At 48.9% G+C, this 25,573-nt stretch overlaps 1 protein-coding gene across 4 annotated transcripts in view; it reads right to left on the bottom strand.

Annotated features, from left to right (window-relative positions):
* Positions 1-25,573, bottom strand: part of LOC146813538 (uncharacterized) — a 72,473-nt gene that overhangs the window by 12,144 nt on the left and 34,756 nt on the right. For 2 of the 4 annotated variants that reach the window (XM_085620309.1, XM_085620308.1), the window contains exons 5-6: positions 21,733-21,840; positions 3,601-3,705 (exon numbers count right to left, since the gene is read on the bottom strand). In XM_085620309.1, coding sequence (XP_085476435.1) covers positions 3,601-3,705; positions 21,733-21,840 — 213 coding nt within the window. The remainder of the gene's footprint in view (positions 1-3,600; positions 3,706-21,732; positions 21,841-25,573) is intronic. The other 2 variants (XM_085620311.1, XM_085620310.1) reach the window with 1 other exon arrangement.

Raw genomic sequence — 25,573 nt, 5'->3', positions numbered from 1 at the left:
AGCCCGCAATGATATCCTGGCCCTCAGCCCCCAATGATATCCTGGCCCTCAGCCCCCAATGATATCCTGGCCCTCAGCCCCCAATGATATCCTGGCCCTCAGCCCCCAATGATATCCTGGCCCTCAGCCCCCAATGATATCCTGGCCCTCAGCCCCCAATGATATCCTGGCCCTCAGCCCCCAATGATATCCTGGCCCTCAGCCCGCAATGATATCCTGGCCCTCAGCCCGCAATGATATCCTGGCCCTCAGCCCGCAATGATATCCTGGCCCTCAGCCCGCAATGATATCCTGGCCCTCAGCCCGCAATGATATCCTGGCCCTCAGCCCGCAATGATATCCTGGCCCTCAGCCCGCAATGATATCCTGGCCCTCAGCCCGCAATGATATCCTGGCCCTCAGCCCGCAATGATATTGTGGCCCTCAGCCCCCAATGATATCCTGGCCCTCAGCCCCCAATGATATTGTGGCCCTCAGCCCCCAATGATATCCTGGCCCTCAGCCCCCAATGATATCCTGGCCCTCAGCCCCCAATGATATCCTGGCCCTCAGCCCCCAATGATATCCTGGCCCTCAGCCCCCAATGATATCCTGGCCCTCAGCCCCCAATGATATCCTGGCCCTCAGCCCCCAATGATATCCTGGCCCTCAGCCCCCAATGATATCCTGGCCCTCAGCCCCCAATGATATCCTGGCCCTCAGCCCCCAATGATATCCTGGCCCTCAGCCCGCAATGATATCCTGGCCCTCAGCCCGCAATGATATCCTGGCCCTCAGCCCGCAATGATATCCTGGCCCTCAGCCCGCAATGATATCCTGGCCCTCAGCCCGCAATGATATCCTGGCCCTCAGCCCGCAATGATATCCTGGCCCTCAGCCCGCAATGATATCCTGGCCCTCAGCCCGCAATGATATCCTGGCCCTCAGCCCGCAATGATATCCTGGCCCTCAGCCCGCAATGATATCCTGGCCCTCAGCCCCCAATGATATCCTGGCCCTCAGCCCCCAATGATATCCTGGCCCTCAGCCCCCAATGATATCCTGGCCCTCAGCCCCCAATGATATCCTGGCCCTCAGCCCGCAAGGATATCCTGGCCCTCAGCCCGCAAGGATATCCTGGCCCTCAGCCCCCAAGGATATCCTGGCCCTCAGCCCGCAAGGATATCCTGGCCCTCAGCCCGCAAGGATATCCTGGCCCTCAGCCCGCAAGGATATCCTGGCCCTCAGCCCGCAAGGATATCCTGGCCCTCAGCCCGCAAGGATATCCTGGCCCTCAGCCCGCAAGGATATCCTGGCCCTCAGCCCGCAATGATATCCTGGCCCTCAGCCCGCAATGATATCCTGGCCCTCAGCCCGCAATGATATCCTGGCCCTCAGCCCGCAATGATATCCTGGCCCTCAGCCCGCAATGATATCCTGGCCCTCAGCCCGCAATGATATCCTGGCCCTCAGCCCGCAATGATATCCTGGCCCTCAGCCCGCAATGATATCCTGGCCCTCAGCCCGCAATGATATCCTGGCCCCCAGCCCGCAATGATATCCTGGCCTTGAGCCCGCAATGATATCCTGGCCCTCAGCCCCCAATGATATCCTGGCCCTCAGCCCCCAATGATATCCTGGCCCTCAGCCCCCAATGATATCCTGGCCCTCAGCCCCCAATGATATCCTGGCCCTCAGCCCCCAATGATATCCTGGCCCTCAGCCCCCAATGATATCCTGGCCCTCAGCCCCCAATGATATCCTGGCCCTCAGCCCGCAATGATATCCTGGCCCTCAGCCCGCAATGATATCCTGGCCCTCAGCCCGCAATGATATCCTGGCCCTCAGCCCGCAATGATATCCTGGCCCTCAGCCCGCAATGATATCCTGGCCCTCAGCCCGCAATGATATCCTGGCCCTCAGCCCGCAATGATATCCTGGCCCTCAGCCCGCAATGATATCCTGGCCCTCAGCCCGCAATGATATTGTGGCCCTCAGCCCCCAATGATATCCTGGCCCTCAGCCCCCAATGATATCCTGGCCCTCAGCCCGCAATGATATCCTGGCCCTCAGCCCCCAATGATATCCTGGCCCTCAGCCCGCAATGATATCCTGGCCCTCAGCCCGCAATGATATCCTGGCCCTCAGCCCGCAATGATATCCTGGCCCTCAGCCCGCAATGATATCCTGGCCCTCAGCCCCCAATGATATCCTGGCCCTCAGCCCCCAATGATATCCTGGCCCTCAGCCCCCAATGATATCCTGGCCCTCAGCCCGCAATGATATCCTGGCCCTCAGCCCGCAATGATATCCTGGCCCTCAGCCCGCAATGATATCCTGGCCCTCAGCCCGCAATGATATCCTGGCCCTCAGCCCGCAATGATATCCTGGCCCTCAGCCCGCAATGATATCCTGGCCCTCAGCCCGCAATGATATCCTGGCCCTCAGCCCGCAATGATATCCTGGCCCTCAGCCCACAATGATATTGTGGCCCTCAGCCCCCAATGATATCCTGGCCCTCAGCCCCCAATGATATTGTGGCCTTCCACGGCGAAATCCGTTACACATTTATAAGGAAAGACATGAAACTGTTTCATACTGCTTCGAAACGCAAAATATTGTAGTTGTTTTTATTGCACCGCTCCTGAATTCATCGTTGTTGCAAGAGAAAGCATGAGTGACTTATTGGAGAAATGTTCACTGGTGCCAAGAGTGAAGAGGGCTGTGAAGGGCTTACTAATTCACAGATGGATAGGGTACAATTCCTTATAAAGGCACCCCTGCACCGCAACACCCGCAACTCAGGAGCGATTGTATTCGTCCACACCATCAACCCCGATGAAATAATGATGTGTAAGCAAATTCATTTGCAAGTGTGAATTCACATTTGATGAAAGCATGACTTGACACACTTACATTGAGGCACTTGCACACCTAAGTTCGAATCAGGTGCACAAACACTTGTGTGCCCTGCACGGCACACTTTTCACAAAGATCAGGCAGCAGATCTGAGTGAGAAGGTTCCACTGCAGGTGTCAGGAGTATCTTTGGGTATTAGAAGTATTTTGATTCTGAAGACCAGGTGAGCCCTGCTACCTCCACCCGGCCAATCACAGGCGTAACCCTCTGAAAGAGCCTGTTCCGGCCACCAAGAGCAATCAACAAACATCGCCTACGAATTTAAATAAATCTAATTTGTCCAGTTGATGAAGCTCGGACTTGAGGCTGATGCTGTGCTACCAAAACTCCTCCCAAATGTGCTCTTGTAACAACCATAACGTAACGTGTATTTGTAAAGCGCACGTTCACCCAAGGGTATCTTGGCACTGGATAACAGATGTTTATTGTTACCCAACTCAATGCTATTCATTTTATCGACTTCAGAAGGATGAAAGGCCTGATCCTCTGACCATGAGGTCGAACACAGGCCTTACAGTGGTTCCATGAGTCCACTAAGCCACCAGACCCGGCTAAACATGAAAGATAAGACGGGGTTGCTAATGTCAAACCCTAGAGCTGTAAATCGCTGAGAAGGGACCAGTCTCAGGGAAGGGGGGCATCGACACACATACAAAACATGGAGTCACGACTCATCCGCCAGCCCCAGTACTGGTAACTTACCTCTGCTGGGCTCAGGGCCGACCTCTCGCCCAGGACGGTCCCTCGCACACACGATGCGTTGGCCTTCTCTTCTCCAGCTAAGGGCAGTACGGCCAGAAGGAAAAGCTGTTGATAGACAGAAAGTCAAGCTTAGGTTTTAATGTGTATGTTGCTGAAAATATGCTATTTGTTTTTGTTGTACATATGCAGTAAGTTCTTACTGATTGAAAGCTCTTGCTGATTGTGCTGTGAGGGGAAGAACCTGAAGTAAGAACGGAAAATGCAAATAGGGACAAACGACACACTGGTCTACAGAGGGATATGATGCACTCGGGGTGGTCAAAATATAAGTGGGACTTGAGGGGTTTTCTGCTTTCTATTCTACTGGGGCCTGAACAGAAATCCTTCACAGCCCAATGGTGTCTGTGGAAGGTATCGGCAGGGACTGTGGTGCCAGCCGACCCCAGAGATCTGGGGGGATTGTAGGGTGGAACCGTCCCTGGTGGTGCTCAGGCAGTCACGCAATCACAGACCACATACAAGCTTCAGCCAACGCTCCCTGCAGGGCTCAGAAGCAGGACTGGAGGTCACCCCAGAAGATTCTCTAAGCCCCAAAAGAGGATGGTGACCTTTTTGGGAAAAAGCTTATTAGAACAAATCATATGCAAAAGAGCATCCAGGACCTTTATCAGCTCAGCGAAGACGATTATTAGATTATATGTAAAATGCATTCCAGTCATATTGCTCCACACAACTCTGAACCATTGTACTACAATCCATACCTACGTCACCAGCAACTGAATAAAGCTACCGTAGGTTCCTAATACAAGCCAAGGCCCACACCGCCTTCCCACATACCTTCATGCCATCAGGACCTCAGTCAGAAAACAGCTTCATAACATCCTTCATGCAACTGGGCTCTCAACCTCAGCAAATGTTGCTGCCTTTTAAACCTTTCTTGTAACAAACTGGTCTATGAGGCGAGGGGGGCCGTTCACTCTGATCTTACATGGATCAGTGAAAACAATGCCTATGTTCTCATTTCAGGAAATCAAGAAGGTATCCGGGGTTAGACCCCTCTGGTTTTATATCCGAGGCACTGCTGACCAGATCAAGGCCGCCCTTTGCTGAAACACTTTACTCGGCTATTGTGCAACACGAAACCTGCCCAGAATGGAAAATCCCTTCTCTGGCTTGTTAATAGGAGTACAAGAAAAATATGTAAAAATAGAGCCCATTTATTTGTGTAATTCTGAACTACAACAAGTTCACATTAATCCAAGTCCCAAAATGGCATGTCTCATCCATTCAAAGGCAGAGAACAGGCATGCGGACATACAGCTAGGCGTGCACCTGATGTAACACTGCAACACATATAGAAAAGTGATTTATTACCCATACATCAACTTTCTTACATTGGGAATCTTTAGATTGCAGGTACGTTTTCAGTATTTTACTTTGTAGGTAAGTTGATTTAAGAAACCTAACCAAAACTATGTACACATGTACATATGGTTATGGTCAGACAACTTAACACTGTATTAGTAATTCAAATTGTAATAGTAATTTAAAATGAATTACAACTAAACAAATTAAATGGTCACAGTAAATATTATTTAAAGTAATTTGATTTAAATGAATTAAATAAGTAATTCAGTTTGAAATCATTAACATTACAATATGTATTGATTAATGTAGACACCAAAATATATGCCAACTACTGGCCTCTCGCCTATAACCGCTCTCACCTCTAGTGGTTCGACCAGACCAATCTGGCTCCATCCCGGGCAGATCGACCTCTCATCACCTGCGGACACTCTTTGCAGTATTACACTACGTGCATCCACAAGTATCCGCCATCACTGCCCTGTTGGATGCCACCAAGGCATTTCACACACCGAAGTAGTCATACCTGTTCGCTCTCTTGGCCCGTATTAGCCTTAGCACACTAGTTATACGACAAATACGACTATTATATACGGGACACACGGCACGGATCAGATTTAATAATACAGTCACCGATCCATTTGAAATTTCACGAGGCACGCAGCAGGGATGTCCGCTGTCGCTCCTGCTGTTTGCCATAGCCATGGAGCCATCGACTGATATTCGGCGGCAACATCATGCACAGAGAGGCCTGGGATTTACAACCAGAGGGCAGGTGGCATCCCTACATGCTGACGATATTACACTGTATATAGTCAACCCATCAGAAAACTTAAACCCCATGATACGGGAACTTTTGAAATTTGGCCAGTTCTCTGTGATCCTGCTAAATTTGGTCCAAGTCCAGATTACTAGCGCTTGCTGACCATACGCAGCCATTCACACTAGACTTTCCATTACACTGGGCGGGGGACCGGTCAAATACCTAGGTATGCTGATAAGCAGAGATATGAAAGAAATGTGGGAGGCAAATTATGGATGTGTTAGGTCACGGATAGAGAAGAGAATATCCCCCTGGACGAAACTGCCCATCTCACTGGCGGGACGCATAGCCACTGCGAAAATGGTAATCTTGCACAAATTACTGTCCCTATTCGTGGATCTGCCTATACCTGTAACATCAGCCTTTATTTCGATCGTGCAGATCATGAAAGACACACATAATATTTACAACGTCACAATAAAACTGTAGATAGAAATGTAGTTATATACAAGGGCTATGATACAGCAACTGCGCTGGACACTGGACAGCATGACTCGTGATAGTTACAGGTCACAAAAACTATTGTAACACATCAGTCAAGTTGCTGTAACTAACAACCATTCGAGTACGATAACCTCCATTTCATCATAATACTAAAAACATTCTAAAAGAGAAAACGTATTCACAATAACTAGAAGGACGAAATCCCGATAAAACAAAGAGCATTAAAGTGCAAGGCTGAGATCATGATTCGACATATGCATTGTTAACATCCGTTGTCGCTTGCTTCTTCAAGATGTTGGTTCGAATACTCCACATCCAGCCTAGAAATTTGGCCATGGCTAACACTATGGGCTCATGTGTGTTGGTCTTCAACATTCGAAGGGCAGTAGCACTTGACCAGGTGCCCATATTGTGCAGATTGGCTAAACCTTTTGTCCCGGAAAGACGTATACGCGGGGCAAACAAATAGAATGTGGGGAACTGTCTCATCCTGCTCAAGGCAGGATACACATTTACTATCCGAAGAGTTAGGTCACTTTTTTGTAACGGATTTAACATGGTGTGCCTGATCTGAATTGGTGGAATAATTTCCTATCACTGGGTTTAGATATGAAATCCCAATAATCTTCGTACAGAATCAGGCTTATGCTCCAAAAAATACCGGTCAAAGAGGTGTTCTTGATAGATCGTGAGCAGTTTGCTTTGACCAGAGACCAGTATGCTTCCTTAAAATCTTTTTTTGGAGGGAAATAGACTGCCAGCTGGGTCCTCCCACAAGTGGCTTAAAAAACCCATGTTCAACAATGTACACTTTATCTTTTGTAACCAGGAAATCTTGCATGATGTATCGGCATCTCTAACACCTTTTAACGTGTTCGCATAATGTGACAACTCCGGGGTTGTCCATAATCTTCTCCAGAATGCTAGAGGTCTGTATCTTGCTGCCTTCTCCAGGGTGCAACATCCCAGATCTAAGTATAGGGGCTTGAGTGGGGTAGATTGCGGGAGACCAATAACGGCTCTCACAAATTTATTCTGCGCTATAACTAAAGATGACAAATTGTCGAAGCCCCAGAGCTCGGCTCCATATAAGATGGAAGATCTAACCTTGGTGTTGTAAATCTTTAATACGGGGCCTATCAGCTTCGTTTGGGAGAGCTTCTGTTCTTTTATTAATGCTCTTGACAGTGCTTAAGGGCCATTAAGTCAATCTGGGGTTTCCAGTTTAGCTTCCCCAGGTACGTAAACATTTTGGTTTGTTCTAATTGCACCTTGTTCGTTACGACCCTCCCTTTGATTACTTTGTCTTTTGTGGAGGACCATGAATTTAGTTTTCTGCACATTAACCACCAATTCATGGTCACCACAAAAATCCTCAAAATATTTCAGTGCACTCTGCAATCCTGCTTGAGTTTTTGAAATAATTAGAGTGTCATCTGCAAACATAAGTATTGGTACCTTCGTACCTGCAAGAGAGGGGGCGTCAGCGGGGTGTGTAGAAAAGTAATTGATGACCCCGTTTATAAATAGAGAAAATAAGGTTTGGGCCAAGACACACCCTTAGCGGACCCCTTTGGATACTGGAAACCTGGTGGTAACGTTGCCCTGTGAACCCCATCGTACCTGTGCAAAATTTGACTCATGCAGTTTCACTACCAGCGTTAGTAATTCTAGAGGCATCCCTAGATCTTTTAGGACAACTCATAGCTTGTTGCGGGGAAACATATCAAATGCGGATTTGAGATCGATGAATGCCGCATAGATGGTTCCTCCTGCAATTATTACGACTCGCCAGTAGATTAATATAAACCTAAAAACCTGGTCTATATCGCTTACATGTGTATGGAAACCTGCCTGCAGGGGTAATATGTCGCCGTCTGTAATCCAGGTCTGAATTCTGCTCAGCACTAGCCTAGCCATGATCTTTTGGATTGAGTCGATTAGACTGATTGGCCTGTAGTTACTGGGGCAGGAGCAATCCCCCTTTTTAGGTCTCGCCTACGCATGCGTAGGAGGGGACCTCTTGGAATCGATCAGCTTTTTTGCCCAAAAATGTGCACGCGTTGCATTGCTTTCAATTGCAACGCGTGCACGTTTGGCGTTTCCCCTGCGGGAGCGAGCTTTGGCGACATCTGTGTGCGATTATCTTGCAAACAGATGGTGCCCCTGCTCGCTCCCGCAAGGGAAACGGTGTGTGTGTCTGGCAGGCCGTGTCAGTTTACTTTCAATTTGAGACCACTCCGTACGCTCCCCGGAAGCAGTATTTGAGACCATTCCGTACGCACCCCGGAAGCAGTAATACCTTTTTTCTCAGCAAGAATGGAATGCCTTAGCATTCAAAGAGTAGCCAGGGGCTACTATACCTGCCTCGCCACCTCCCCCACCGACACCAACCAGCCGCTGGCCAGGGGCACTCAGCCCCCGCTCGGCATCAGTGTGCAGTTTCTGCGTTCGGTTACAGTGGGCTACAGTACACAGGCTGTTAACCCGGCCTCTGTCAATATTTACAAGGATGCCATTCAGACACGACTGGCTGCCCTGGGCCCGTCAAGGCACGAAGCATGAATCTGATGCCTGGGCATGCGTGGCACAGAGGTACCTTTATATTGCTGGCCCTGTGGCGTTTTTACGCCGTTCTCGTCCTTTCCCGTGTATTCCTTTTATTCGCATAATACTTGCCTTGCTTCGGTTTGTACTGAATTCGACACGTTCGATGTAAACTTTAACTTTCCTACTGGAATTAAAATATATACATTGAGCCGCTACAGTTTGGTTTCATTTCCAGACTACATCGTTTGCACCGGTGACGGTGGTCATTTGACCTGAGGGGCATGTCGGTACAAGTGTCTTTTTTAACTTGAATGGTGGTGCAAAGCTCGGTGTGACGCTGTTCGGGTGTCATTGCTTACTATGTAACCAGGAAATGTTGGTGCAAATTCACAGCAGTGTAATCTTTACAATGTCTCAGCGGTGCTTCTTAAAAATGTCAAGCATTCTTTATGCATATATGTACAGGATTGCAAGAGAACCGCAGGTGACATCATTCGCTTTGACAAAGATCACACTGAGCTTGGTGAGCGCTGTACCCTCCCGACTTAAGGTCCAGTAATAACTGCGTCAAGTGATCTAGGGAGACAATCAATACCGACCCCACCGAACACCCAGAAAACACCCACGCGTCGCACTGTTCCGTCGCACACAAAAAAGTCACACAAGGCACCCACATGCTACACGCAATACACAAATACATACACACGCTTCAAGTAAGCACACAACCGCAAATATCCGTACACACACCTCACACACATCCCAACACAAGAAAGTATAGTAGGCAATATGCATAAACACAACAACCAAACACGCAGATTTGTAATTAACACACATATACGTTTACTGATGTAAATTATTTACAAATACAAATACATGCACTTGAACACATGTAGACCGAGAACTATAATCACACACTAAACAGTATGTGTGCGCGCACACGTATGCAAAGACAGTTAGGCTGAAGCACATACCGTTTTTTTAACTTTCATTATGATTGTAAGTGGTCGTTGTATGACTTTTACTTATATGTATTGCTTTGATGCGCCTTGAAGCTGGTGTTTTCCGGCACGGTTTTCTCTATAGAAATAGTCATGTATACAAGTATAGATGCCAAAGGGATGCAAAAGTCACCTACCAGCACATAGGGCGGTGTATCAAGCCTTGCTTCTCTCTACATCAAGGCTGTGCATTCATCTTCCCTACGTCTTACGGAAGATCCCGAAAGTGCCTCACCCGCCCCTACCCGGAGGTACCCGACCAATGATTCTCAGCCGACCCTACCAAGAGCTCCCCGATCAGTGAGTCTCAGCCGACCCTACTCGGAGCCACCCGACCATTGACCTCAGAGTGAGCGCAGTACCGATAGTTCGTCAGAATGAACTCGCAGACATCCCCCATCTCTCGACCCAGACATACAACACAATCAAAACTTCCAGATGTGCCACCGAGATACACAATTCATGGCAAATGCTATGAGGCTTCTAGGAGCTGAGCGCAGCGCCTTAAAGACACCAGGAATCAGTTATGAATACTTATGCAAATAGTATCAAGTACGTGCTCGCACAGAGCTGTACTGTAAAAACCTACGTACGTAGATCCAGACATACATTTGTGCACATTAAAGTAAACCATACATTTAAATGGACACGTAGGTGCGCGCGCTGTTTCACAGGTAAACTGCGCCACATTTGTTGTGTGAAGTGTTGGACCCGGCCTCGTAGAATGGCCCTCCGTGCCCCCGCACCACCGAAACCTGGTACCTGCAGCCCCAGCACACGGCACAGCCGACCCTTCCCACCCGGACACCCGCACCAACCCCGGACATCCCCGTCCATGGCCTCTCTCCTTTCGGCCACCCCGGGCCCGCGTGCCCACTCCATGCAACAAGATGGCCGCCCGGCCCCAGCGCGACCCGGGCCTCGAGGCGCCACTCCGGCTGGAGGACATCACGCTTCCAGGGGATGAGAGAGGGAGGAGCAGTTTCTATCGCACCTCTAACTCCCCTGGGACGATGGGTTTCGATCGGCCCTCCGGCCTCCCTGCGGGCTGGCTCCGTGCCTGCTGGGTGTCTGGGACTCCTCCCGACCCGGCCCTGAAAGGATCAAAAGACAATAGCAGGAAACCCCGACAAGCGGCCCCCAGGTGACAAGACCCCTGCCTGCACAGACTCCGGACATCAAAGAGGGGTCGACCTATAGCAAGGGGTGCTCTGAGACTGTCCGGTAGATTCAACGCTGGAACAACGAGAGCCTGCCGACGCGGTCGCGGCTCCTGGAACTTGAACCTACCTGAGCCCTGCTGAGTGACTCGCGGCTCCCTGAAGATCGTAAGACCTCCGAACTTGTACCTGAGCCCTGCTGAGTGACTCGCGGCTCCCTGAAGATCGTAAGACCTCCGAACTTGTACCTGAGCCCTGCTGAGTGACTCACGGCTCCCTGAAGATCGTAAGACCTCCGAACTTGTACCTGAGCCCTGCTGAGTGACTCGCGGCTCCCCCAGACTCTCACGGTCCCGCCGGACCCCGACTCCGACCACGCATCCCCCAGCTCGAGGATTGTGAGCTGTGCGCCGGATACGTCCCTGCTTTGAACCATTACCAGAGACAGTCCCGCTACCCCCTACCTTTCCGAGACTCTTGAGCCCGTGCTCACCTTGTACATATTTGCAGTGATACCTATTTGATAAAGCTTGTTTTCTGAGAATACCCAGTGTGGTCTCTCTGTGTCGTGTGGTGCCAGAAGTACGATCCTAGTTGCGAGTTTCCTCCCCCTGGGGAATCTCCCGCCAGTGCCCGGCTACGATACTACACGGGTGGGACTCAGGGTAGTCAGGACCCCCCTTCCGGGCTCCTCTGAGGTCACCGTCTAACATGAAGGATGAAATTGCAGCTCAATTCTAACATCCAGCAACACATTTAAAAGAGATGAGTCGCACTTCAACTCCCATTGGCTGCTTCTCTGAAGTACGCAAAGAGCTGGTAAAACCGATGTCGATGAAGGTGTGGCGGAAAATTGCCTGTCCACTTCCATCCTCTAAGCTATCGAGCTCCTGAACTCCATGGAGGGCAGCCTTCTGCGCTTCATGGGGCACCGACGCCAGGGGTTGTACCTCTCGGGCTGGGTATCTCTTTAAAGAGGACCTCAAACGCAACAAGTGATAGGGGAATGCTTGCAATTTGTCTTACCACTGGCAGTCACCCGGGTAGCACCCCAACCCGTCCTTCTTTTGTCACCAGGCCACTTCAGTTTGGACCCAGCTAAATGCAAATGAGCCTTGACGTGGGCAGTTCCGGCTGGACTGTTCCCGGGAGCAGCGGGTGCCAGTGGCTAGACAAACTGCAAGCTTTGCGCCCATCACCTTTTGTGTGTTCTGTCTACAGAGGTCTGAAACCATGTACGTGAATTTGGGGACCAAGTCCCTTTGGGGTTCTATATTAAGTAAGTACCCCCACCCCCAATGTATTCATCAAACTGTGCTGCACTCGGTTGTGTTTGACTGTGACAGGCTTGTACAGGGTGAGGCCATGACCCTTGACCTCCGACTTGGAGGAGGTCCCAGCGTCTACATGCCCACAATTCACTGCCAGTCATCCCATCTCCTCCCCGCCCTGTGGGTGAACGAGGGAATATGTTTTTTGTGTGCAGCAAGATGAAGTAGTATATAACCCCCAGATCCTGAACACCCCCCCAACACCCCGCTCCTCCCCCAAAAAAAACAAGCATTGGCATAGCCAATAGGTCTCGCCTTTGGGACCTTATAAGTGTTTAGCCATGCAACACTTGATGCTGTTGCACCAAGGATATTTTGCTGGATAACTGAACAGTTATACGGTCCCAAAGGCGAGACCTATTGGCTATGCCAATGCTTGTTGTATATTGGTAGTATTTCGGCACCACGCCAGGATTCGGGAATAGGAGTTCCACTGGCTATCGCATTTGCTAACATCTGGATATACTTTGGCCAATTTTCTTTGTCATGTAAGAATAAGTCTGCCGGGATGCAGTCCGGGCCGGGGGCCCTTCCTCTTGGTATCGCATGCGGGGCAGATTCTACCTCTCCTCTGTCAAACAACACGGCTGGGTAGTTGTAACTGGTTTTCACTGCCACTTTTAACAGCGAATTGTGCCTTGAAAAAGGAAACGTACTGGTCAGGCGCTACGCGATTGTGGGGGTTTGCCTGATTTCACCACTAGCCCGTTTCCCTAACTGCCAGAATTTTTGCATGCTTTTTCCGTTACTAGCCTGGAAAAGATCTTGCCATCCTTGTTCGTCCTATTCCTTCTTAGCTTTAAGTTGGGTGAATTTATACATTTTTCATGTGTTTTTATTGTTACCCATATCTTTTGATGTAATAGCTAGGGACAACTGCTTATAGACTTCTCTACATGCCTTATTATACCAGTTTTCGGGCTTTCGGGTGACCCTTCTCTTTGGTTTGTGGGCTTTGGCGAAAAAGGATTTGAGTTTGTCAAACTTATCCTCATGGGCTTGTGTGATGATAGCATTTGTTTCGTCCTGCGTAGTTGTATTTTGTAGGGCTGCTAGTGTGCTCTCCACCGCTGCCTTCATTTGCACTTACGAGCTGCCGTTATCAATGATCCGCGCCCATTTAACCCTCCTCATGTCATTCCATAAGATGGCATCAGCGGGCACCCTCTCGGTTATCTGTGGCTGAATTGGTAGAAGACCTGGTACCTGCATCTTTACCAGCAGTGGGTTATGATCACTTTCACTTCTATCATAGACCTCCATATCAATAAGGGAAGACCATTGCTCCAGGTTAATAAAAATGTAGTCAATACGGCTACTTCTTGGGCCATTCCAATATGTGTGGGATCGCAGTCTGTCTGAGGGGGTCCTCCCGTTGACCGCCCTGATGCCGCTTTCCAAACACAAAGCTTTCGATTGAAGCGCGGCCTCTGTCCTTCATCTTATCGGTGGTAGTTCTAGAGAAGGGATGCTCCATTCAGCATCCTCTTCAGCACAAGGGTACCATCCTCTTGGTCAAGAGGCTCAAAGGTGCAATTGAAATCACCTGCAAATCACCAAATTGCTTGTGCCTCCATTATTGTCTAGGAAGCTATCGAGTACGGAGATTGTGCTGGGTAATCTCCCTCCCGCCAACCCTCCTGCATACACATTAATCACTAATACGTCAAGAGGGTGTCTAAGATGTAGAAGAACGGCCATGATTTCAGGGCTATCAATCTCAACTTCCTCAACCCTATAGCCGGAGTGCTGTCTGACCCAAATGGTAAGCCCTCCTGAGGGTCCACCTTCTTGTCCACCAATTGCCGGTTTAAAGAAATGTAGGTATGCTGGGCAGTAAATTGGATTGAGTGACCATGTTTCTTAAAAGGTCCATATATCCTGCTCCTCTATGAATACTGTCCAATCTGCTGCTGATGATGTTTTGGAGTCCTGTCCCGCTATATTCCAAGAGGCGTAAGCGGACCGTGTCAGGGCATGTGCATTGGAAGAGATGCAGGTTTCTACCTGGATACAATTTTCCAAGGCACAGGCCTGCTGAGCTGGATTTTGGTTGACAGGAAGGGTGTTTGTGCTGGCCTTGGAGTTCTCTGTAAGCCTGACCAACCCATCCACTAAACCCAGCCCCCAGAGTCACCATTAGAAGAAGCCCTAGTTCGGCTATTGACAACACCCCATTTATGTACTACTTCCTTTCAACAGGGTGCAGAGGGGATGTTACTCAAGCATCAATCTACATTTTCTAAAGAGGAATCCTCGTTACAAACTTGGGCAGGTTTAATACAATTGTGGCTGTTTTAAGACTTGGGGGTGGTATTTTATCCTGATGTTGGTTTTCATCAGGTGGGATGTCCTTAGGTCGAACGCCACATACGTTGTCTGCTAGATCTACGGACACCAATGTAAGGCACACAAGATCTGTACTAGAGCCGATAGATGTGAGCCTTTTAGCGGAGAGCATGTCTTCCCTAATTACTGATCTACACTTCCGCACGCGTCTTAGCCATTGGATACTTTTATTAATCAAAGATTGTTCGTCTTCATTGATTAGACTAGGGGTCAGCTTAGGGATATTGGTCAGAAAAATTTGGCGCTTTGAGGAGCAAATCAGTGGCTTCTCGCTGCTGCTGTTTCCCTCTTTTAAAAATGAGCCAGAGTTCAGATTGGGATTGGAAAATGAACTAACTTCGCTTCCAGATCCCTTGCTCTGCGGTCAGGGGCCACGCTGCCTGTCTTGCGTATTATAAGCTGGGGGATACATTTTAGCCTGGCTTATATAGGATCGTTTATTGCTAACTACGTGAGGGTCTGCTGAAGCAGTATCTAAATCTCTATTTATTCTTTCAATACACGCTGTATTTTGTGCTCTATTTTTGGATTGCTTTGGCGTGGTCGGTCTGTCATTATCTAGAGGTATGTTTTTGGTAGACAATTTCATTGTGTCCGATAACATATCAAACATACCCTTCAGTGAACGAACTACCTCTGTAAGTTTGCTTGTGTGAGCCTTTTAGTCCGCTATCTGGCTAGTAAGCTGACACGGACACTTACACAGACAAAGGGAAGCTGCGGCTTGCGTTAGAACTACTGACGCTGTCCCTTCTATTTGCGGGGAAAGCAACATTTCCTCATTGAGATTCATCAAAGGGGCGAATCTATTAGAACACTCTCTTACAGACTCGAAATGAATGACATTGTCTGGATTGGAACATAGCGCTGGGGGGGGGGGGGGGGGGGGGTCTGTGGGGTGACAATGGCAGCTCTTTCAGTGATGATCTCAAACATGTCAGGGATGGATACAACAACCCTTGGGGACAAGGGGCAGTTAGTGTGGGGTACATAGGGCGTGCCGCGGTCAGAGCCCAAGGGGGCTGCTAAGATCTCCTCACAATCGCTAATTACGTTGTCTATGCAGCTCATGACACAATTACTGCCTTTATGCGTTGGATGTTTAGTCGACCTTTTTGTCTTCTTACCCTTCCCCGCTGTTCCACCCCCCCTCCCCTCCAAGGCATCCACAGCCTTTCTTTTGCCCACACTACTCTGATAAGGCTATGCAGGAACACAAGAGTGAAGAGAAATACAAACAATAAATGCAAGGGTTAGAAGTCGACAGTCCAAACAGACAAGGGTACAGGACTGGGCCAAGCACCAAATGGCCAATAAACAATCAGGAGGCTACTTAAATCGCACTGTTTCCAAGTAGGTAAGTCCTTTAGATAAAGTTGTTACACGTATGGGTATTTTGGTACTGAGAACAAGTGGCTGGGGCGAGGTTGACAGTACCTTATTGATGCCGCTGCTGAATCCTAGGACCAAATGTCAAGGGAGTGGCCCTGCCCTGCCTCTTCCTGGCAATGACGGGCAAGGATGGGCCCGCCCTTGGCCCGGGCTTTGCCCACACGCGTCCCGCGGGTGTCGAGGCAGCGCTTTGTAGCGCAATGGTCACACCTTTCCCTCAAGAGCTGCAGGTGATTATCGGCATTGCACCCTGGGACATAGAGTCCCACCAGGAAGTCGCTGGATGTTGCTGCCGTCGTTAAGTCCCCCCACCACAGGGAAGAGGCGAGAGGAACGGAATAGCCCATCGGTGTTCCCCAGGCAGTGATCCCGGCAATGGTCAGAGACTTAAATCCAACATGATCACCTTGGCCTAAGCTGGCAAACAACCCAGAATTGCCTGGGAAGTTTTGACACTGCCATTGAGCCAAGGGGGTATGGGAGCAACAGACTTCATCCTATATGCATACTGCCCACAAGCCCAATTTCTGCACTATTGTATTTGTATGTATTTGTATTTGGTTGTTGATAGAGCGCACTCTGACCGGAATGGTATCCTGGCATAGATAGCCGGGAGACTCCTCAGTAGGGACATGGGTAATGAAAAGAAGGTATTGCAATCGGAGAACCAGAGTTTCATCCCAGCAGGTCATGCGGGAAGAGTCACGTTTCAAGGACCTTCCTGAAGCTAAACAGATCTAATTGGGCTCTTGCTGAGACTGGTAGCTTGCTCCATAGCTGCGCCGCTTTCACCGTGAAGGCGCGTCCTTCCTGCTTTACTTTATTGAATTTCTTGTTCAAGGACATAATAAAGTGGAAGAACGAAGAGACCTCCTGGGGGCAGATTTCCTTAAAGTGGGCTGCAGTGACTTTGGTCCTTTGTTATGCAACGCGTTAAAAACTATACAGAGTGATTTCAAAACAACTTTCTGTTCGATGGGCGGCCAGTGGCATCTCCAGGAGCACCAGAGGCAGTGGAATCCTGGCATCTATTTAGTTTGGCTGTGACTGTATGAACGCGCTCCAATTTCTTTAGTAGATAATTAGGGGCTCACAAAAGGAGGGCATTGCAATAATCCCGTCTACTTAGTATTACGCCTCTGGAAATCAGGGACCTTGCTTGGGCAGCTAACACTGGGTACAATTTCCTGAGGCCCGAATCATGGCGAAGCAGCTCCCGCTGCTCCGTTCACATGCTCTTCAAGTGAGAGATCCTCAACCAGCACCACTCCCAGATTCCGGACCATCGCGGCGTTGCCAAGCGGGGTCTCTGTACGTAGAGGCCAGAGATTGGCAGGTACAGGTGTTGGGATTTTACTTGATTTACCTAACCCCGCACCAGCCTCATGCTGCAATAGAGAAGAACAATGCTACCCACTTCCACTCCCCACGGCCCTTTATAAGACATATACATACTCCAATGGATGGAATGGATTAAGGAAAACAGCAGGCTTAACAGTGCTATATAGCCCCCTCCATGATACGAAATCCGCACTCCCCCATGCTACACGACAGGGGTGCGAAAAGGCGCGCGGGCAGCCTCCACATCACTACTCTCGAAGATCTTTACCCAGATGAAGAATTCATGTCTCCCCCACAACTAGTGGACTGAGATCCCCCAAATTTATCAGACACCTTGCTATACTACCAACTAAGAGCCACCTGTAGGACACTACATAACACATTTCCGGCCCCACACCCCACTCTGGCACGCCGGGAGCATCTGTAGACGAACTCGTCACCACGCAAACCGATTACCCGATAGTACACCTCTGTACAGTGAGCACGTCCAACAATCCACTCGAGCGCTGGATATCTGGAACACTGATGTGGATAACCCGCTCGCAGTGGAGCAATGGCTTTATTGCTGCAGCTAGCTGCAACTACTATCCCCCAACTACGGATTAAGATGAATCCACTTCAAGCTTCTACACTGATTATATGGAACTCCTTTGCAACTTCTGAAAATGGGTTTACGGTCAGACAGCAACTGCTGGAAATGCTAGACACCAGACGCCACATTCCGACGTCTGGCATGGTATTGTCCATCAATAGCGAATTACTGGCTCAAAGATTTCAATATAGTACAAGACATCACAGGCGTGGTCATGGACTGCACACCACAGGGGGGCCTGATGGGATTTGTCAAAGAGGTTCCCACGGCTAACTGCAATGCTGCTGCTGACGCCAAACAAGAAATTGCAAAACACTGGGGGCGACACAAGGGTCCGTCCAGGGCCTCCAGGATAAAGGCGGCTGCGTTCTCTCAAGAGCAACTATCTAATTATTGGGAACTGATGTCTCCGGCCTCCAGACCAAAGGACATATGGACTCCATTACTAGACTGGCTCAGGTGAGAAGAGACAACCAACGCCAGCCCCCAGCATCCCCCGGTGGGATTGCTGCACAACGTACCCCTACGTGGCCTACATTGACACACTGCCTACTGTATAGGAGTCATTCCTAGATGCCCCCGCGAGGAGAGATAAAGGTGCTGCCAAAACAATAGAAGATGTTTAAACTGGCGACACATGCTACGTATAGTGTACACCTATAAACTGGGCAATATTGTATACCTGTAGCTGTGTGGACGTGGAGATGGTTGGAACTGATATATTGGGACACACACCTCTCGCACCCAACTGTTATGTTGAGTTAGTTTTATTTGTTTTAATTGACATATTATGCAATGGCGATACAAACATGGAAATGTCAAGGTTGACCTCTGTATGTCAACAAATTTGAAATACTAATACATTTTTTTTTTAAATAGGAAAAAACATTACAATATGTTTTCATGCTTTTAATTTTTTAAGTATATACTGAAGTAGTAACGGGTTATTAGGGTTCTGAGATGGGGAGTGTATAGAGGTAGTAAGTAGTTTTCAGGATTAAGGGGTGGATAGTTAACAGGTGCAGTAAGGGGTCTTTAGGCCTCAGAGATAGGTAGTGTATAGGCAGTGCTTAATTTGTGAAAGAATGAGTGCCGGTTCTGAGGTTTGTTCAGAAGCCCCCGGCTGGTGCTATCGAAGGTCCGCGTGCCAAAGGCAAGGACTGGGTAGTCTCCGACCCACCTCGTGTTTCTTGAATCCACCGCCGGACACTCCCTCTCTCTCTATCCCACTCTTGCAGGATCTTTTTATTCCTTTCTCACAGTGCTTCCCTTTTTCCCTTCCTCCTTTCTGGCTGTTGATCTGAGTCAGAGTATGAGGAGGGAAAAGAAGTGTTGGTCCCCAAAAATGAGTGCCGATGACTCCTACCTGCACCCACTGTTGATAGGGGTACTAATGTGTTTTAGGGCTAAGGGATGGGCAGTCAATAGGGGTACTAAAGAGGTTTTAGGGCTCATTGGTGGATGGTGAATGGGGTAGTATGCTGTTTTAGGGCTCAGGGTTGGTTAGTGAATAGGGGTAGTATGGTGTTTTAGGGCTCAGGAATTGGTAGTGAATAGGAGTAGAAAGGAGTTTTAGGGCTCAGGAATGGGTAGTGAATAGGAGTAGAAAGGAGTTTTAGGGCTCAGGAATGGGTAGTGAATAGGAGTAGTATGGGATTTTTAGGGGTGTGGCCAAGATTGATCTGTATGCGGTTGGGCTGTGTTTTCCTAACAACGTGGGACGAACTGTCCCTTTTGGGGTGTGGCCAAGATTGATCTGTATACGGTTGGCCTCTGTCTGTACTGCAATGACCAACTCAACACAAGACAAACATTAGTTCAGGCATTCCATGCATCATTTTTATGCAGCCTGTGCAGGAACGGCATGCCTAGAAATTGGTTCAGGTTTGCTGTCTACGCGGGACTCTGGTGGCACCTCACTGATAAGGGCTACAAGCCGGAACACGTTGTTGGTGCAAGTCTGTAGTGGCCAGGCAAGTTAAAAAACAATAGTTTGTAACACCAGAGGCTCAGAGTGATACGAGCATCTCTATGCGGCGCACTTTATGCTGTGTAGATGGTGATGCATTTACAGAACAAAAGTCGGTCACATCCCACTCTTTAATAAACCAAACGTAATATTAAAATCACAAACACATTCCCAAAGGCGACAGGGCGGAGGAGACGGTCAAAAACCTTAGCCTAGAGGTCCCACTCGGAGCTGTAAGATCTCAGTGGCATCTCTGCATCAGGACAAACACATTAAAGCAACTCTACGGCAGCACACAGAAGGACACCAGACTCGACTTCCACTGAACATTCTTCTTTCTTTCACTAGAAATCGACTTCAAAGAGTTTCAGTCATTGCCCGTTTGGAGAAGCTCCTCTGCTTCAGGCCACACCGCACCTGGGCTGGGAAGAGAGCTCTCAATCCTCCTCTTAGAATGAAACAATACAACAGTTTTAATCCACAGTGTGCTCACATCCATCAACCGGACACCACACTGCTAGGGGGACCCCTTGAAGGAAACTTCTGAAATAAAACAACCAATCACCGGTGCCAGTCTACCCACGGATGGAGTTTCTCCCCCTACATGCATGTGTGTTAAGTCAGTGTTGCAGGCGGAGGCTTTGTCCTCTGATGCAGAGTTGACATGAGTTGAGGTCATTAATGTGAAAAAAACAAAATGTGATGGAGGTAAATGCTGGAGTCAATTTGAGCACTGGTTACTACTTTGTGTACCATTCCATTCCATTGTTTTCTGCTGATCAGTAGCATTTGAAGACAACCACCTACACATAACTGCAATTGGATTCATTTGTTGGTGTGGCATGTTTTCCTATGCTGGGGGTTTGAGGCGTAACATTCAGACAGAATGCACTTGCCTAGGATTGCTCATCTTCCATAATGACCCTGATGGACAAAAAGCAATAGAATGGAATGCTATCCAGAGACGCTGCCAGAGATCAAGCTAGTCAAGCATCACCTCAATGACTTTTCTTTGATAGTGTGATCTACATGGACCATATGTCTTATCTGAAAGAAGAGGGGCGTGGATAATGCTCTAAGTGGGCTGTGCATAACCTTGTTGTAGTCATCTTGTAGTGTCTATGCCCTGGGAATATACACTATCTGGTTATGGGAGGTGTGCGTGGTGGATGCATCATGGAAGCCCTCCATTCAGATGTGTGCAGTGAGAGCTGGAAGAATCATTTGATCACAGATGCTTCAGGCTACCAGAAAAGGAAGAGGTCAGATTCTTGACCGGCTTCACTTGATGCAGTTTTACTCCTGCGTGGACCGGATTGGTTAAAGAGAATACATGGACCAGTGGCAGCCAGAGAAAGGAGCCGCTGTGGGAGTTCCCATCCCAGTTATCTCAGCCTCACCTCGCACTGTGGCCCATTCTTTTGTGTGGACCGATCCATGGATTTTCCAAGAGATGAAGAGAACACAAAGTCTTGGATTTCCCCACCACCAGCTTAGTCATCCAACTTTAAATCTGAAGTTTCAGATGAAAGTGCTCAGCATACAAGGGGTCTCATACTAGAAAGTAGAGTAATGGAGGATGCCTGCAGAACTGGCCATTCCAAGAATTTACAGTGGAAGAAAAGGACCCAATCATCACACAATACAAGTGCTTCCTGAAGAAATAGATCACCCATTCACGGGCTATGCCCCTTCCAACCCGTTTTTCAGCACCCCCTCATGATGTCCATGGCTAGGTGTGCCTGGTCTCCATGAAAGATCCCCCAATGCTCTCTTGATCGTCCTCAGGTCCCATGCATTCCCGTCCTTCTCACTTACCTGATGGACGAAGGGTACTCTCTCGTCGCTCAGAGTCATGACGGTTCACGAGATATGAGTCTAGCTCTTCGTCCGATTCCAAGAAAGCAGCAGAAACAATGGGAGAACCTGTCCAGATACACATGATTTTAGTTAGAAGAAGTAGGTATGTGCCTGTAGGTGAAGCTCTGGGACAAGGCGGCCGACCCGTTTCACAGCACTTGATGTTAAGGTAATGCTCGGCTATCCACTACAATTGCTTCTCACATAAAAACTACGGGTAGTGATGAGGATCCTACCTGTATGGGTGTCCCCTTACAGTGAGGGCCTCAATGAAAGGATGGCTAGCAGATGTAGCCGAGTACGCAAGAGCAGAGGAAATCAGATAACAAATGGGTTCGAGTGATACATTAGTCAACAATTTACAGATGGGAATCATGCATTAAGGATCTTTTGTACTCCTCGGATTCAATGCAACTTGAATCAACAGCAACTCCATTTGAATCTAAAACTATGTAGTGGATGCAGTTCAGATATGAACTACATGCAAGACGGCGGATGTCCCTGCAATAGGACTGCCCGTGGGTACAAAAACACTACATGCAAGACGGCGGGTGTCCCTGCAACAGGACTGCCCGCCGGTACAAAAACACTACATGCAAGACAGCGGGTGTCCCTGCAATAGGACTGCCTGCGGGTACAAAAACACTACATGCAAGACGGCGGGTGTCCCTGCAATAGGACTGCCCGCCGGTACAAAAACACTACATGCAAGACAGCGGGTGTCCCTGCAATAGGACTGCCCGCGGGTACAAAAACACTACATGCAAGACGACGGGTGTCCCTGCAACAGGACTGCCCGCGGGTACAAAAACACTACATGCAAGACGGCGGGTGTCCCTGCAATAGGACTGCCCGCCGGTACAAAAACACTACATGCAAGACAGCGGGTGTCCCTGCAATAGGACTGCCCGCGGGTACAAAAAAACTACATGCAAGACGACGGGTGTCCCTGCAACAGGACTGCCCGCCGGTACAAAAACACTACATGCAAGACAGCGGGTGTCCCTGCAATAGGATTGCCCGCGGATACAAAAACACTACATGCAAGACAGCAGATGTCCCTGCAATAGGACTGTCCGCCGGTACAAAAACACTACATGCAAGACGGCGGGTGTCCCTGCAATAGGACTGCCCGCCGGTACAAAAACACTACATGCAAGACAGCGGGTGTCCCTGCAATAGGACTGCCCGCGGGTACAAAAACAATTGTTAGCCCCCAGATTACCCACGCATTGAAAGCTGCAATACCTAAGGGAACGGTGCTACCCGCAGCTTCTCCACTGGAAGACAACTTAGACAAACAAGTATTTGCAATGCAATAGGTCTCGCATTTGCGAAAATTTGAACTACTGGTATTGTAAATGACAATGCCTTTTATTTATGTGTTTTGCAAACCTACAAGAGGTGCGTAAACACACACTTTGTATATATAGTCGTTGCTTAGGAGAAGCTAGGCTGGCAGTAACTACACCTCTTTTACTGCCAGCCTTGCTTCTCATAAGCAAGGACTACAAGTTTAAACAGTATTTAAAAACGTCTGCTTCTAGGAAACGTCGCACTACAAGCAACCTCAAAGTACTCAAAGTCTAACAGATGAAAGGCTGAGGTCAGCCCTGTGCAGATTCAAAACACTCTCAGCCATACTCAGAATCTGGCATCTGTGTTGGCCTGCGCTGTTTCAAACCACTCCCAGACATACTCCGCATCTGACAGATGAAATGCTGGCTCGGCTTGTGCAGTTTCAAACCACTCAGCATCCGACAGATGAAATGCAGGCTCTGCCTGTGCGGCTTCAAACCACTCTCAAACATACTCCGCATCTGACAGATGAAATGATAGCTCGGCTTGTGCTGTTTCAAACCTGTCAACAGCAGATACGGCAGAAATCTATACTATGCCGCAGGTGCATAAGCCCGCAGAACTATAGTACAGAGCAACTTGGTTTATCAGTAACCACGTGTATATCATTGAAACACTATTTACAATGCTGCTAGGGGAAGGCACAGGCGATCTTCCTCACGACACTCCGGGTCACGTGCAGGAGGGGTTCAAAACAAATTTCCACACAGGGCACGTCGCGATTCTCAGAAGCATGTGCACAGGACTGTAATAAGAGCATTAAACACAAAAATGCAGGCACAAGGGTGACATCCTCTGGACTGTGTATGTATACCAGAGATCAGTCATGCATGCGTGGGACATACAGATATGTTTGGTGGGGCCAGCACAGAGCAGTGTCTTCTAAACATGTATGTATTTTGTTACACAGCTGCCCTTGCACCAGAGGGCAGACTTCAGTGGGCGAAGCGCGAACAGAAAAAAACTCCCTTCTGCCTCTAGAGATAATGTGTGTTTTCTGTTACCTTGCAAATTCAACGGGGAGGGAAGCTTCACTGGGAACCGTCGATATCATAACTTTAAAAATGCTGACACGAGGGGCTTCACTGGTTTAAACTAGAAATAGGCCAGGGAAAAAGAGGTATAGCAAGAGAACGAATACAGTAATAAAGAATGAAAAATATATGAACAAAGTAACAGAAATACAATTAAAATAAAGGCTGTAGGGATGTCAAAAGTAAAGAAACAGTGAGTGGGGAAGTGAAACAAAGAAATATAGATCACCGGAAATAATTAAAAAATTAAATCTTAGAACTGTCCGGTGCCTTAAAGCACCATGTCTGGCCTTGAAAAGCTGAAACCAAAGGACGGCATCTACGCGCCACCATATTCCGGAGAAGCAGGTTCCCTCTACACTGCTGCCAAACACGGGCAATGTCATCATTTCAGCCCCCCCCCCCCCAGCTCCCTCGAGTGCCTGAACACAGAAGCCTCTGTGTTCAGGGACACGGCTCGCACTGCGCTGCTGCCGCACTGGCGTCCCCAACACTCCTGGGGAAAACCCAAGCCCTGTTGCACAAACCACAGGCGCGGACTTAAAAAATGAACATTATTCATCAAGAAAATGCAACATTTACACGGCGCGCACACCACAACCCCAACTATGCCTCAGCTGTTCAGCGACCAGTGTGCTGCCCCACTCAACATTACTTTTTTGATCAACCCTGGTACCGAGAATGTCGTGGTCAGCCCTGTCACGATGTGAGTCGGCACTCAGCAGAGCGCATACAGCCCCGCGTGGCAGGTGCAGTAGTCCACCATGCCGCCTTCAATATACTGCGGGGTCTCAAGTGGAAGTTGACCACAATCGCGGACACGAGGACAACATGTCACTTGGCGAGAACCACCTGCTATTTGCGAGGCCCCAAACACAACACAGCCACGTGACTCGAGGAGCTATTCTGCCAGACTACCCTGTCCGGACCCCGGTCTATGATCAGCTTACACACACCTCTGCAATGCATCAGCCCTGCTCAGCTCTCGGAGCGGAGAAATCATTTAAAACCAACAAAGTGCCGAGCAATATTGATGCGTGTTAGACCTGGCACCATTGGTGTGAGTCTCCCTTCCACTTTTCGCTGTGTCTCCTCTGTTTTTGCTGGTAATAGATGCTCTGGGCACTGTGCCACTGCCATTCAGTGCCACAGCGCGAATGCTCCCTGTGTAAAGATGACATGTGAATTGGTATATCCATGATTGGCTTATTTGGTTTACCTGTTAGTCCCTAGTAGCGTGGCCTATGTGTGCCCAGGGCTGGTAAACCAAATGCTGCTGGTGGGCCTGCAGCGCTGGTTTGCGCCACCCACAGAAGCAGCTTGTAAAGTGTGTCTCAGACCTGCCACTGCAGTGTCTGTGTGCAGTCCAGAACTGCCATCTTGGCTGTGAAGTACACCCACTTCCC

This window comes from Triturus cristatus, chromosome 7 (genome assembly GCF_964204655.1).
Source record: "Triturus cristatus chromosome 7, aTriCri1.1, whole genome shotgun sequence".
Classification (NCBI taxonomy): domain Eukaryota; kingdom Metazoa; phylum Chordata; class Amphibia; order Caudata; family Salamandridae; genus Triturus; species Triturus cristatus.
This window is presented reverse-complemented; position numbering and strand designations above follow the sequence as displayed.